This window comes from Neophocaena asiaeorientalis, unplaced genomic scaffold (genome assembly GCF_003031525.2).
Source record: "Neophocaena asiaeorientalis asiaeorientalis breed wild unplaced genomic scaffold, Neophocaena_asiaeorientalis_V1.1 scaffold242, whole genome shotgun sequence".
NCBI classification, from domain to species: Eukaryota; Metazoa; Chordata; class Mammalia; order Artiodactyla; family Phocoenidae; genus Neophocaena; species Neophocaena asiaeorientalis.
Window position 1 is genome coordinate 7,796,055 of NW_020172451.1, and position 14,998 is coordinate 7,811,052.

At 39.5% G+C, this 14,998-nt stretch overlaps 1 protein-coding gene across 2 annotated transcripts in view; it reads right to left on the reverse strand.

Annotated features, from left to right (window-relative positions):
- The window catches only part of XPNPEP3 (X-prolyl aminopeptidase 3), a 58,613-nt gene that overhangs the window by 19,998 nt on the left and 23,617 nt on the right, over nucleotides 1-14,998 (reverse strand). Inside the window, exon 5 of one of the 2 annotated variants that reach the window (XM_024737608.1) lies at nucleotides 177-239. The exons of the other annotated variant lie outside the window; for it this stretch is intronic. Within the exon in view, the coding sequence (XP_024593376.1) occupies nucleotides 177-239 (63 nt within the window). The remainder of the gene's footprint in view (nucleotides 1-176; nucleotides 240-14,998) is intronic. 2 annotated transcript variants of the gene reach the window in all.

Sequence of the window (14,998 nt, forward strand, 5' to 3'; positions counted from 1 at the left end):
CTAATTGTAGCTCTAAATATTTTAGACTCATCTAATAAATTACCACTGACATTTAAGAACCAAATCCTCTCCACTGATATCTTGCTCACTTCCATGAAAGCCAACTGGATGCCATATGCAAATCAATGAAATTACATTTGCGTCCAACAAAACTTTTCCAGCCATTTAATGCTCACCTTAGCATAAAGAAAGCCTTCCTCTACAGGGGCTTTACTGGCAAACATGGTCTCTATGAAAGCCTGCAAAAAGAATGAAGAATGAAAAGAACATAGTCTCATTTTAACTACGCTGCTTATTCAAATGTTCAAAATACTGGCGGTCAAACGAAAAGCACACTTCTCCCCAACTTTGTCAACCTGAAGTTATGGCTTTGTGGGCATGATAATACAGATTTCCAAAGGGGAAAATATTGCTTTCAGTAATAGCTGACTGATGACAGACTTAGTGGAAGGGCATCCAACCTACCCACTTAGAATATACATTGTATATTAGAATAAGCTACATGGAAACACATTTGACATTTACATTACAAAATGCTTCTACAGCCCTGGAATGTATGAAATTGTGGATTGACTGGTCCAGTCTACAGCAAGGTTTCCCAACCCTGGCACTATCAGCATTTTGGGCTAGATTATTCTTTGTTTGAGGGCTGTCCTGTTCAATGTAGGATGACAGTAGCATTTCCCAACTGTGATAATCAGATGTTGCCAAATGTCCCCTGGGGGACACAGAACTGCCCTCAGTTAAGAACCACCAGCCTATACTACCAATGTAATACTGTAATTCTCTGTGTCATGTTTTCTACCTTTATAAACATACATGTTTATAATTCACCACTGTACCTTGTTCCAAAAAGGATTCTGATTAGATTACATGGATACATAAAATACAAGATAGCATGAATTCATGGTAGAGTTAAAAAAAAGGCAGGCTTGAGAGGAATGATGCTAAACAAAACCAAACCAAAAAGAGGCATACCATAATGACCTTCACAACTACTATGGCTAATATGGACAGGCCACAAATTAATCTCTGAGTTTTCTAGCAGTCAATGTGAAAAGGGAAACTCTGTCGGCTATATAATTTGCACAGGAATATGATTATATGATACTACAACTAGAAAGGAATTTCTCTCGTTGTTAAATGAAGTAATGAATTGAGGAAGAAATGTTTTTAATACCACTTTTTTTTTTTTTTTGCTGTACGCGGGCCTCTCACTGTTGTGGCCTCTCCTGATGCGGAGCATAGGCTCCGGACGTGCAGGCCCAGCGGCCATGCCTCACGGGCCCAGCTGCTCCGCGGCATGTGGGATCTTCCCAGACCAGGGAACGAACCCATGTCCCCTGCATCGGCAGGCGGACTCTCAACCACTGCGCCACCAGGGAAGCCCAATAACACTTCTTAATACAAGGTAACATCATCATAAAGCCCAAGAGAGGAAAAGCAACTGGGATGTAATGGGAATATCTGCATGGCCTGCTGCCTTTTCTCATTCTCATCTTCAGATGTCTCATCCTCAGAGAGGCCTTTCCTGACCACCCTATATCTAAATTAGCATTTTCCATCACACTTTATCCCCCTCCATTGCTTCATTTTTCCTCACAGTATTTAATTCCAGCTGACTATATATCATATATTTGTTTACTGTCTCTCCTCAGTAATGTATGTGGTGGACTGAGGATAGGGACACAGGGGCAGTCTGTTTTGCTCACCACTGTATCCTTAGAACCTAAAGCAGTGCCTGCCACCAAAGGAGGTACTTAAAATAAATATCTGCTGAATGAATTAGCAATTAAAATTAGTTAGGGACTAATTAGGTGGTCCAGTGGCTGGACTCTGAGTTTCCACTGCAGGGGGCAAGGGTTCAATCCCTGGTTGGAGACAGGGGAACTAAGATCCCATCCCGCAAGCCATGAGGCACGGCCAAAAGGAAAGAAAATTAAAAAACACGACAGAAAAAAGGAAAAGTGTGGTAGCTCTACTGAGGCTCATACACTTTTTAGAAAAATATTTTTTATTTTATTTATTTATTTTGGCTGCACCAGGTCTTAGTTGCGGCACGTGGGATCTTTGTTGAGGCATGCATGCAGGATCTAGTTCCCCGACCAGGGATCCAGCCCGGGCCCCCTGCAGTGGGAACACGGAGTCTTACCCACTGGACCCACCAGGGAAGTCTTGAGGCTCATAAACTTAAAAGAGAGACTTGTCTTTTTGTTTATTTCCTTTCAAACTGTTAATGAATAGTACAGAGAAGTTTTGAAGTCATGGCCCTTTTACACTGCTATGCAGACTAAACAAGATAGAAAACTTCCTTTTGCTTCATAGGTGGTCAAATGCCTGATTTTGCTTTACTTCTTTTTGTAATCAATGTGCTTCCTATGAATCCATTTCTTCACAGATGATTCCAGGTATATAGGGTACGTGCTTCATGCCACCTATCCTCACTATGTGTGTGATACCTTTTCTGTAAAGACCAAGGGGCAAACTTTATGACTGCCACTTATTAGGTTGTCTTGTCACAATGTAGCCCACACTCTCAACTAACACTTAACTCTCTTACCTCACTAGGTGCTATTTATTTCTTTTTAAACTTTGTTTTATTTATGTATTTACTATTTTTAAAAATTTTGTTTATTTTCTGGTTGCGCTGGGTCTTTGTTGCTGCGCGCGGGCTTTCTCTAGTTGCGGCGAGCGGGGGTTACGCTTCATTGTGGTGTGCGGGCTTCTCATTGCGGTGGCTTCTCTTGTTGCGGAGTACGGGCTCTAGGTGTGCAGGCTCCAGAAGTTGCAGCGTGTGGGCTCAGTAGTTGTGGCTCATGGGCTTTAGAGCACAGGCTCAGTAGCTGTGGCGCATGGGCTTAGTTGCTCCATGGCATGTGGGATCTTCCCAGACCAGGGAGCAAACCCGTGTCCCCTGCGGTGGCAGGCGGATTCCTAACCACTGCGCCACCAGGGAAGTCCCACTAGGTGCTATTTAAATGTTTGTGTTCTGACTCTTTAAAAATGTAAAATGGGTTTTCTTTGCACTTCACCCTGTGCATCTCATAATCAGAGTACATCATGAATGGATACTGTATAGTTTATGCAGAAGGGAGAGTGGAGAGAAAAAGCATTTCACGAATGATTTCATAAAGGTTTTGTGTGTGTGTCCCCATATGGGTGAGGTTAGAATAAGGAAACTGTGCCATTTGGAAAGGAGGGGAAGGGCACTCAGGGCAGAGGGATGACACAGGACTGTGGCCCATCTCAGAGTTCAGGATGGCCAGCACATATGCTGGAACACGTATGTCAGCACATATGTCAAGCACATATGGAGGAACAAGAAGAGATGAAGCTGGAAGGGTAGGTAGGAGGGGCCACACCATGAAAGGCCTTGCATGAGCATGTTGAAATGTAATCCTGAAAACAACAAGGAGCCACCCAGTTGTTTAAGTAGGAGAGGGACATCAGATTTATAAAGATCACTCTGCCATGGTAGAGTTATACTCAGGCAATAATGGAAGCAAATAGACAGCAAAGGGATAGTAGGTGTCCCACTGTGCTAGGCATAGGTCAAAATAACACAGCTTGGTATTTAAACCCAGGTCTGTTCTCTGCTACACTATTCTGCCTCCCTAGGAGGGCACTTGTGGACTAGTTAATTAGATATAAGGGTTGGGGAGAAGCAATTATCTGGATAATTTCCATATTTCTATCTATGGTTGTTGGGTAAACATTGATATTATTAACCATGAAAAAGAATACAAGAGGAGAGTCAGGTTTGGTGGAGGGAGAGCATAAGTTTAGATACTTACAGGAAATTCAGGGAGAGATGTCCAGGACGCAGGATATGCATTCAGCCACAGAAGAGATCAGACCTGGAGAAAGTCTGATTCCCACCCCACTTTTCCTACTGCCCAAATATTCTAGCAATTCTCTGTCTGTAAACATTACTTAACTCTAATGGCAAGGTCCTTTACTTATTTTAAACCAAATCAGAGTGCCACACAGTCCAACTGATTAGTATCACATAGGCACAAATTATATTTGGCTTGCCCCCCAAAAGAAGGGAAATTTTTGTTTGGGCTAAGCCACAGAAATATAGCATAACTATTCTTTTTTGTTGTTTTTGTTTTTGCTTTTCTTACCATAACTTTTCTTAAGGAAACTATTTTGTCCAAATATCCAAAAATCTTACAGAAACATTCTAGATTAGAATTGGGAATACTGAGGGAATAAAAATCACTGACAGCTAGAAATTGGTTATTAAGAAAAATAAGGCCAGGACTTCCCTGGTGGCATAGTGGTTAAGAATCCGCCTGCCAATGCAGTGGACACGGGTTCGATCCCTGGTCTGGGAAGATCCCACATGCCACAGAGCATCTAAGCCCATGCACCATGGCTACTGAGCCTGCGCTCTAGAGCCCACAAGCCACAACTACTGAAGTCCATGGGCCTAGAGCCCGTGCTCCGCAACAAGAGAAGCCTGCGCACCGCGCAGTGAAGAGTAGTACTCTCAATGAAGAGTAGCCCCTGCTCGCCACAACCAGAGAAAGCCCGCAGGCAGCAACGAAGACCCAATGAGCCAAAAATTTAAAAATAAATAAATAAAAAATTTAAAAATCCTCTTTGGATTTCTTAAAAAAAAAAAAAAAAAGAAAGAAAAATAAGGCCAAATTCCATCTCCCTGTCTGTTGTCATTACTGAATTGGTAGATAAAGGGAATATCACAGACTTAATACTTTTAAATTGTAGGACAATACTTAAAATAGTCTCTCAGGATAACTATGTGAGGACAAGTGACAGAAGTGTGGGTCAGAATACTCCTAGGTAGATTTAAAACTGATTTTACACCTTATTCAAAGACATCTGATCATTGGGCTGATATCAATTCCTCTGGAGCCCTTAACATTATCCCACAGATCTAGTCTTAGTTCTTCTTCCTTATTTTAAAAATCAGTGATTGCAGGAAGACAAAGACATATGCTTATCACATTTATAATTAGCTATAAGTAGTCTTTGCTGGTCTGGTTGTGGCAAGAGCACTGGACACTGTACTTGAAGGACACTGACAAACTACAGCACAGAGGAGGGTTGCCAAAATAAGGGAAAATATAACAAATGAGGAATAGTTAAGGAAAACAAGTCTTCACTTTGGAAAGACTAAGGTAGAACACAGGAAAGCAGCCTTCAAATATCTGTGTGCTGTTCTGCTGTGAGGTTAATTCCAGCAGGTCTGCAATTAGCCTGAGCTGTTTTGCTAAAGTTCCCACTTGGCACTGATCCTGGTCAAAGTCTGAAATATGCTGGTTAACAGCGTTGAGAAGAGTTTCCAAGCACTTTGTTATCAGCTTGTCAGTACTGATAACAGTGAGATTAATGGTTTGTACTTGGTCTCCCTGGGACCTCTGAAGGGCTATGCTGCTTCATAGCAGGAATATGCTAATGTGACGAAAACCCAAAAATCCCTAGCTGAGATTCCATCTGGGGCTCTCTGGTTCCAAGGTGTTCTATGCATGCATCTGTGGTTCCTGAGCCAGAGAAAATGTACCATGCCCGGTCCTAAGGGAGGACAACAGAAGTCTGCACCCAGCTTCTCTGGACCTGGCAGTGAGACAGCCATTGGGTGTGACAGGTATTCTTACATTAATGCTGTAGCTATACTGTACCCTTCTTCTGTACTAACTGTAGACTTGTAAGCACTGTCACTGAGTCTTCTTTAACAACTGACCTGTTTAACTGCCATAGTTAGTACAGTTGGCATCTAATTCATTCATTCATTTTTTAAACCTGAGATGAAATTCACATTACATAAAATTAACCAATAAAAGTGAACAATTCAGTGGCATTTACTATATTCACAATGTTGTGTAGCCATCACCTTTACCTAGTTCAAAAACATTGTCATCACCCCAAAAGAAAATGCCGTACCCAGTACACAGTTACTTTCCATATCCCCCTCACCCTAGCCCCTGGCAAGTATCAATCTGCTTTTAGTCTCTATGGATTTACATATTCTGGATATTTCATATAAATGGAATCATACAATATGTGATCTTTTGTGTCTGGCTTGCTTCACTTAGGATAATGGTTTCAAGGTTCATCAATGCTGTGGAAGGTATGTCATTTCTTTTTATGGCTGAATAGTATACCACTGTATGTATTGATATATATACTACATTTTGTTATTCCATTCATCCACTGATGGACATGTGAGTTGTCTGCACCTTTTGGCTATCCTGAATAGTGTCTCAATGAACATCTGTGTACAAGTATTTGTTTGAGTACCTGTTTTTAATTCTTTTGGGTATATCCCTAAGAGAAGAACTGTCAGATCATATGATAATTGTTTAATTTTTTCAGGAACCCCCATGTATTTTCCACAGTGACTGAACATTCCCACTGGTAATGTGCAAAGGTTCCAATTTTTCCACATCCTCGCCTACATTTGTTATTTTGTTTGTTCGTTTAGTTTTTAATAAGCTATCTTTTTGGGTGTGAAGTGGTATCTCATTTAGATTTTGATTTGCATTTCCTAAGTGGCTAATGATATTAAGCATCTTTTCATTGTATATCTTCTTTGGAGAGATGTCTATTCAACTCTTTTGCCCATTTTGTAATTGGGCTGTTTGTGTTTTTGTTTTTCAGTTGCAAGAGTTCTTTACATAGTATTCTGAATACAGACCATTATCAGATTTATGGCTTGAAAATATTTTCTCCCACTCTGTAGGTTGTCTTTTTATTCTCTTGATAATGCCCTCTGACACACAACAGTTTTTAATTTTGATCAAGTCCACTTTATGTTTTTCTTTTGTTGCTTATTTTCATTTCATATCTAAAAATCCATTGCCAAACTCAAGGTCATAAAGATTCACCCTATGTTTCTGTTAATTGTTTTTTTTTTTTTTTTTTTGGTACGCGGGCCCCTCACTGTTGTGGCCTCTCCCGTTGCGGAGCACAGGCTCTGGACGCGCAGGCTCAGCAGCCATGGCTCACGGGCCTAGCCGCTCCACGGCATGTGGGATCTTCCCGGACCGGGGCACAAACCCGCGTCCCCTGCATCGACAGGCGGACTCTCAACCACTGTGCCACCCTCTGTTAAGTTTTATATAGTTTTAGCTTTTAAGGTTAGGTCTTTGATTTATTTTGAGTTAATTTTTATATATGGTATGAGGTAGGGGTCCAAGATCATTATTTTGCATGTAGATATCCAGTTGTTCCAGCATATCTGAATTATTCTTAATAAATGGTAAAGGTATTATTTTGAAAAAGAATGATTCTGATAAAAAGGGTGAAAAAAAAGAAAATTATGAGCTTGGATGATTGCCAAGCCACCACTGGTTTAAAGTAGTACTGGCTTTGAAATCAGTGGAATCTGAAAATAACAGAACTTGAACTTTAGCAGCTAGCATAATGGACTAGAAAGGAATTGCAAACCGATAGTGGTCTTGTTAAAAACTCAGTGATATGGTTGCGGCTTTCAGCATTGATCTGAGAAAGTTCAGAATCCTCTTCAGATGAGTTTCACCCACTTTGAGCGGCAGGTAAAACTCTAACCAAAGGAACCTGGGCCACTGTAATTTTTGATGAACCAGCTAAGCTTGTGATACACACTACAACTAAGATAATTCAGGTAGGGCAAACTGTTTGATGGGGGACAAAAAAAATCACGGAAGGGGTTATTCGGTGAAAGAAATGAGCCATTTTTCAGATTTACATGCAACACCCTGATGAACTAAAAATGGTTCCTAAGAATTTTAGATCAAGGAGCAGTGTCTCTGGCTTTAAACACTGTTGAGTGGAGGGGAATTAGGGCTCATTGTAGCTTCAGAGAAACCCCTGGTTTACCAGAATGCATTAAGGGAGGGGTCCACCATACATATCCAGACATAGGCAATTGCCCTGCTTCTCCCTTGTCTTATAAATGGTTGGTGCCTACTGAAGCTGCAGAAATGCTGTAGATGTAGGCAGTATTGCACTCGCTGTATGATGAAGGAAATGAGCACCCTTATGGAATGCCCCTTACTAAATTTATAACAGACACTGTGATAAAGGATGCTCACCAGCAGGGGCTTCATATATGACTTTGCTGTTGGATCTCAGGAGGATATAAACAGGTAGTTTCAGACTTTTTTATCTCAACTTCCTCATATGGATAATAAAAAGAGTTTAGGACTTTACAAGAGAAATAAAGTCAGTAAGAAAGAGGACACCAAGGGGATGAAGCTGAACCCTTATCTTTTTTCTTGTTGAGTTGTTACGAGTTCTTTACATATTCTGGATACTAGATCTTTATCGGATATAGGATTTGTAAATATTTTCTCCCATTCCAAAGTTGCCTTTTCACTCTCTTGATAATATTCTTTGATGCACAAAAGGTTTTAATTTTTTTTAAGTTTTTAATTTTGATGCCCAATTTACCTATTTTGTTGTTGTTGCTAGTGCTTTTGGTGTCATATCTAGGACTCCACTACTAAATCCAAGGTCATGAAGATTCACCCCTATGTTTCTGCTAAGAAACACATACAAAAATTAACTCACAATGGATGAAAGAACTAACCTTATGAGCTAAAACTAAAGAAAACTCTTAAAAGAAAATATAGGGCTGAATCTTTATAGCTTTGAATTTGGCAATGGATTTTTAGATATGACAACAAAATAAGCAAAAAAAGAAAACTAGATAAATTGGACTTGATCAAAATTAAAAACTGGGGCTTCCCTGGTGGCGCAGTGGTTGAGAATTTGCCTGCTAATGCAGGGGACACGGGTTTGAGCCCTGGTCTGGGAAGATCCTACATGCCACGGAGCAACTAGGCCCATGAGCCACAACTACTGAGCCTGTGCGTCTGGAGCCTGTGCTCCGCAACAAGAGAGGCCATGATAGTGAGAGGCCAGTGCACCGCGATGAAGAGTGGCCCCCGCTTGCCACAACTAGAGAAAGTCCTCACACAGAAATGAAGACCCAACACAGCCAAAAATAAATAAATTTTTCTAAAAAATTAAAAACTGTTGTGTGTCAAAGGGCATTGTCGAGAGAGTGAAAAGACAACCTACAGACTGGGAGAAGATATTTGCAAGCCATATATCTGATACTTTACATAGTATTCAGAATACTACGTAAAGAACCCTTACAACTCAAAAACAAAAAGACAAACAGCCCAATTAAAAAAAGGGCAAAAGAACTGAACAGACATCTCTCCAAAGAAGATATACTAAAATCCAATAAGCACACAAAAAGATGTCCAATACCATGAGTGAGTAGGAAAATGCAAATCAAAACCAAAATGAGATAACATTTCACATCCATTAGGATGGCTATTATCAAAACAAACAAACAAACAAACAAACCCCCAAAAACCTAAAAACAAGTGTTGGTGAGGATGTAGAGAAATTGGAACCCTCGTATATTGTTGGCAGAAGTGTAAAATGGTGAAGCCACATGGTTCCTCAAAAAGTTAAACATAGAATTACGATATGATCCAGCAATCCCACTCTGATGCATATATCCAAGAGAATTTAATGCAAGGACTCAAACAGATACTTATACATCAATGCTCATAGCAGCACTATTCACAATGGGCAAAAGGTAGAAACAACCCAAGTATTCATAAACAGATAAATGGATAAACAAAATACAGATACAGGCTATACATACAATGGAATATTATTCAGTCACAGAAAGAAATGAAGTTCTGATACATATATATATATATGACACAGATAAATCTTGAAGACATTCTGCTAAACAAGTCAGACAGAAAAGGGGAAATATTACATGATTCTACTTATATAAGAATATTTGCCTATTCTTATTTAGAATAGGCAAATTCATAGTAGATTAGAGGTTATTGGGGCTGGGAGAGGGGAAATTGGGAGTTATTGTTTAAAGGTTACAGAGTTTCTGTTTGGGATGATTAAAGAGTTCTGGAAATAGATAATGGTAATGGTTGCAAAACAATGTGAATATACTTAATACCACTGAATTGTACACTTAAAATGGTTATAATGGTAGTGTGTATTTTACAATAAAAAGTAGCAAATGGAAAGAAAATAAGGGAGCAACAATTCATTTTTTATATGGCTAATTAAAAATGTTATGAAAAGGAAGAAAATGACATTGTGCCAAACAATGATAATTTTACAGTAAGGTGGAGAACCTGCAACCGCTTGTCCTCAAACTCCTCAGGATATAAAAATCTCAAGGCAGATACACTCAATTAATCTGATTTAGAGGAATTTTAGAAAGAGAAAGATTCCAATGAGCCACTATCGTCAGATACCAAAATACTGGATTTCAATATTAAGGTGGTAATGGAAGAAGAAGATTGATATGAAGGCCAAGGTCTCTTGACCCAGTTCCTGGCAGGGGACCCAAGACCTTTTACAAATGTGTAAGTCAATGACTGGAGGTCGAGAAGAAATTCTTTTAGGTCTACTGGATACAGGAGCACAGTGTGCAGTACTGCTTAGAGCTGAAAATAAGCCCCTTAGGGATGACAGAATTAATTCAGGGGGATAAGGGGATGCTACTGTGAAAGGAATAAAAATTAAGGTCTGGGGACTTCCCTGGCAGTCCAGTGGTTAAGACTTCGCCTTCCAATGCAGGGGGTGTGGGTTTGACCCCTGGTCGGGGAACTAAGATCCCACATGCCTCGTGGCCAAAAAACCAAAATATAAAACAGAAGTGATACTGTAACAAATTCAATAAAGACTTAAAAAAATTAAGGTCTGGTTAAAAGTTGAAATATATGATAAAACAGCATATACTGTGGTATCTCCCTTACCTGAATGTATAACTGATATGGATATAATGTTTGAATGGAAAATCTTCCCCCTACTGGGTAATATGAAGAAAAGAATAACTTGGGTCTTCCCTTCATCCAGTACTCACTGGACATGCAACACGGGAGCCATTAGAATTAACCTAAGCCAACTCAACTAGAAAACTGGAAACATTATTGGATACCTGGAAGGCAGTACTGCCCTGAATAAAGAAATGTCATATGCAGGTATATTAGTGTCCATAAATTCACTGTACTAGCCCAGTGGCCAATAAGGAAGGCTAATGAACCAGGTCACTAACAGTAGACACAGACTCAGCTGTCCCCAATACACTCCACACTATTCAACTGATACAACAAGCTAAAGGAGACTGGTATCTGGTATTGATCTGGTTAATGCATTTTCCTCATTATCAATCACCAGTGAGAACCTACAACAACTTGCATTCATGTAGAATGGTTTCCAATATACATTTACAGTATTATTTCATGCCAGAAAGCATTCCAACAAGAAGGGCAATGCCCAAAGGAATTCCATCATAAAATGGAAATGCACTATATGGAGTATGTTACCAGGGGATCCATGGGACAGACTCATCATCTTTATGAGCCTTTTTTCCTCAGATCCTTCCTTTTGACCAACGGCCCAAGGATGCCAGGCAATTGGTCTGGTTCACAGATGGTAGTTCAGAACTAAAGGCAATTCTGTATGGAAAGCAGATATTGAGTCCAGCAGAAGGTAACATCCTTATCAAAGAACAAGCTGGTCCAGTGAGTTGAATTACATGTTGTATTCCTAGCCATGATAGAAGAAATGGACACAAATAAAAGCCTCACTATTTGGGTAAATACTGACTCCAATGCACTTGAAATTGGTCTAACAATCGGCCATAAATAGCTGAATAAGATTCCCACATGTGGGCCACCACTCTATATAAATCTCTACGGAAACTCTGAGGGTAAAACGAAGTAGGCCATGTTGATGCTCACCAAAGAAACCCTATGCCAGGGTTTGAAGGTGACTGGAATCAACTAGTTGATGGCCTAATTTGATCTGCTGAAATGTCAACAAAGGTCCATGAAATGCGTGGACATGGAGGAACTCAGGCCAGGCAGATGCACTGGACAATGACATAGATCACTGGCCCCTACCGAAGCTCAAATTGTTAATAAGAATTCTCCTTCTTGGAACAGTACAGTTCCATTTTTCTGTATTTATCCAATCTGTCCCCTTGTAATTGGGAATGGACTAGCTCAGTGGCTGGACCAGAAAATTATACTTTAGCGGGGAAAGGTATGAGTTAAAATTAATGATGAATGGAAAGGCAAGGTTGTTGCTGAGGGAAAGGGAGCCAATAAATGAGTGCCACAAAAGGGAAAATCTAACAATTTTGGTGCCTCAAGAGATGCTTAAAGCAAGAGAATAATATTTCTCTCAGCCTTAACTCAGAAGCTCTTGGGTGAAGGGCTCTGATGAAATCTCTTCCTCTTCTGAAGAGCCAAAAAGAGAGCTAGACAATAGCCAACCTAACAAACACACTTCCCAGAGTGATATATGTCCTCAAAATGGATGAAGAGATGGGAGCTCTGTGTCTGACTATGTGAAACAATACAAATGTAGCTAGCTTTTTTGATTCTCATTTCATAGGATGGATCTATTATAGAGGACCTGTGTTGGGAAGAAACCTGTGGGCATATTTAACAGGCTGAAACTGAAAAACACTGATTAATAATAATCTAAATGGACATTATGTAGCCATTAATTGTGATGATGGTTTAAAAAAGGTACCACAATGTGATAGTAGAATGGCATCTACTACATGTCCCATCTGTCATAATAACATTATGTGTAAAAGTAGCTATTTGCCCTTTTCTTGTGGGTGAATAGGCACCCACAAGAGGAGGAGGGACATTTGGGACACTTGGATCACTGATAAAGAAAAAGTTAAAACTTAGTGGGCCTACATTCCTGAGAATTTTGGAATTTGTTGTTGTTGGTTATGGGAAGTGCTACGGAAAACTCAAACCAACGTCTGTTTAAGAGTAGACCAAAGTCAACTCATATGATCTAGGCCTGGAGGAATTACCATTTTGGGGGTACCAAATTTATTTCCTAATTGTACTAAAGCAGTTAGTACTCAATGGCAACATGTCTGGTGTTGGCCCACTCGAAATGAGAGCCTTAGAGGAATTAGGAGCTGGGCTATGAGTAACTGGCCAGGCAGATTTGCTTTTTTTTTTTTTAACATCTTTATTGGGGTATAATTGCTTTACAATGGTGTGTTAGTTTCTGCCCCCAGATTTGCTTTTAATGAGGAAAGACCTACAAATGAAAAAGACCTACTAACATGAATAGGGTGCCTTGAAGGCATCCTATTCCAGGAGTAAAGACAAAAGTGGCAAGATACTTGAAGTAATAACACAGTGCTCACAAAATGAATCTTTTAATTACAGCATACACTAAGACAACATGCCCAAATCAACCCAGCAGTAAGAAGGGAACAAGCTTACGAGTTAATATAAGCTAGGTTAATAGATTCCTTAATTCAAATGGAGTCCAAGGCATCCGAAGCCCTATGGCCAGGAATTCCCATAGCAGAAATCCAGGGTATGCATTTGTGGGAGACGTATGGGCCCTGTAGTCTATGGAAGATATTAACTAGAGGATGCAACCTGTCGAGGTGCTCTTTACCAGCTTCAGCACCCCAAATGAGGGCTAACCATTCTTTCCCTATAGTGTAGTTTGTGAGTACTGGACAAACTTTAAATATCATAGTGCTTCCTGTGGTAGATAAATGGGTTCTGTTGCAGGACTCTTCTCACCGGGGACCAGTATCTGTCAAACCATGTAACCTGAGAGTAGAAATCTGGCTATGTACTCGAGATGTTCTGAATCCTGAAAAAACAGATATGGTCTCTGATTTATACTCCTATGAGGAATAATACATGGTATATGGGAAAAGGTAGATTGGGTTGGGAAGGAAAAATTGATAACACCACTATTTTGTCTGATTTATACTGTAACTACAGCGGTATTGTTATAAGGTATAATATGGAGTCATAAGTAAAATTAACACTGTAGATACTAATAGTGATCTAATATAATGGGAGACTGAGTTAAAGCCTTCTCAGGATCTTATTCCCTATGCAGCAGAACTGGTCTGATGAATACTTACAGCTGATTAATGAAAGATTATGATTCTTAATAATTCAGACAATATATGCCAAAAAGAACAGAGAGCTATAGATCTGAGAAGCAAAAGAATTGTATGGTTAGTACAAAAACATGAGAAAGTACAAGTGGAAGGTTCAGCTGTCTGTTTAAATCTATACCAACCCCATATTTTGTAGATATTGTAAATGGATTCAGCATGGACACTCTGATTGTCTATCTCACTGTATGACATTGTAAGGCAAGTAACTGTTATCAAACTAAGGATTTATTTTATTAGAAAAAGCCTTGACAATGGGTCGGGGGGTGTGAACTGTTAATTCCTAGAATTAGCTTGAGCTGTTTTGCTAAATTTCTGCATGGCACTACTTTAGTCAAGGCATGGCATGAAACATACTGATTAAAAGTGTTGTGAGGGCAATAAGCAAATGAAAAGATGCTCATTATCACTAACCATTAGGGAAATGCAAATCAAAACCACAATCAACTCAGCCATAAAAAAGAAAGAATTCTGACATTTGCAGCAACATGGATGGACTTAGAAGGCATTAATTATGCTAACTGAAATAAGTCAAAGACAAATACTGTATGATATCACTTATATGTGGAATCTAATAAATACAACAAATTAGTGAATATAACAAAAAAGAAGCAGATTCATAGATACAGAGAACAAACTAGTGGTTACTAGTGGGGAGCGGGAGGGAAGGGGGCAATATAGGGATCGGGAAGTAGGGGGTACAAACTACTGGGTGTAAGACAGGCTACAAGGATGTATTGTACAACATGGGGAATATAGCCAATATTTTGTAATAACTGTAAATTGAGTATAACCTTTAAAAATCGTATTAAAAAAACACAGATACCCCTTCATACCTATTAGGATTGCTATTATTAAAAAAAAAAATCCAGAATGTCATAGATATGGAGAAATTAGAACACTTATGAATTGCTAAGCACAGTATGGTGGTTCCTCAAAAAATTAAACAAAGAATTGACATTTGATCCAGCAATTCCACTTCTGGGTATATATTCAAAATAAATGAAAGTCAGGTCTTAACCAGAT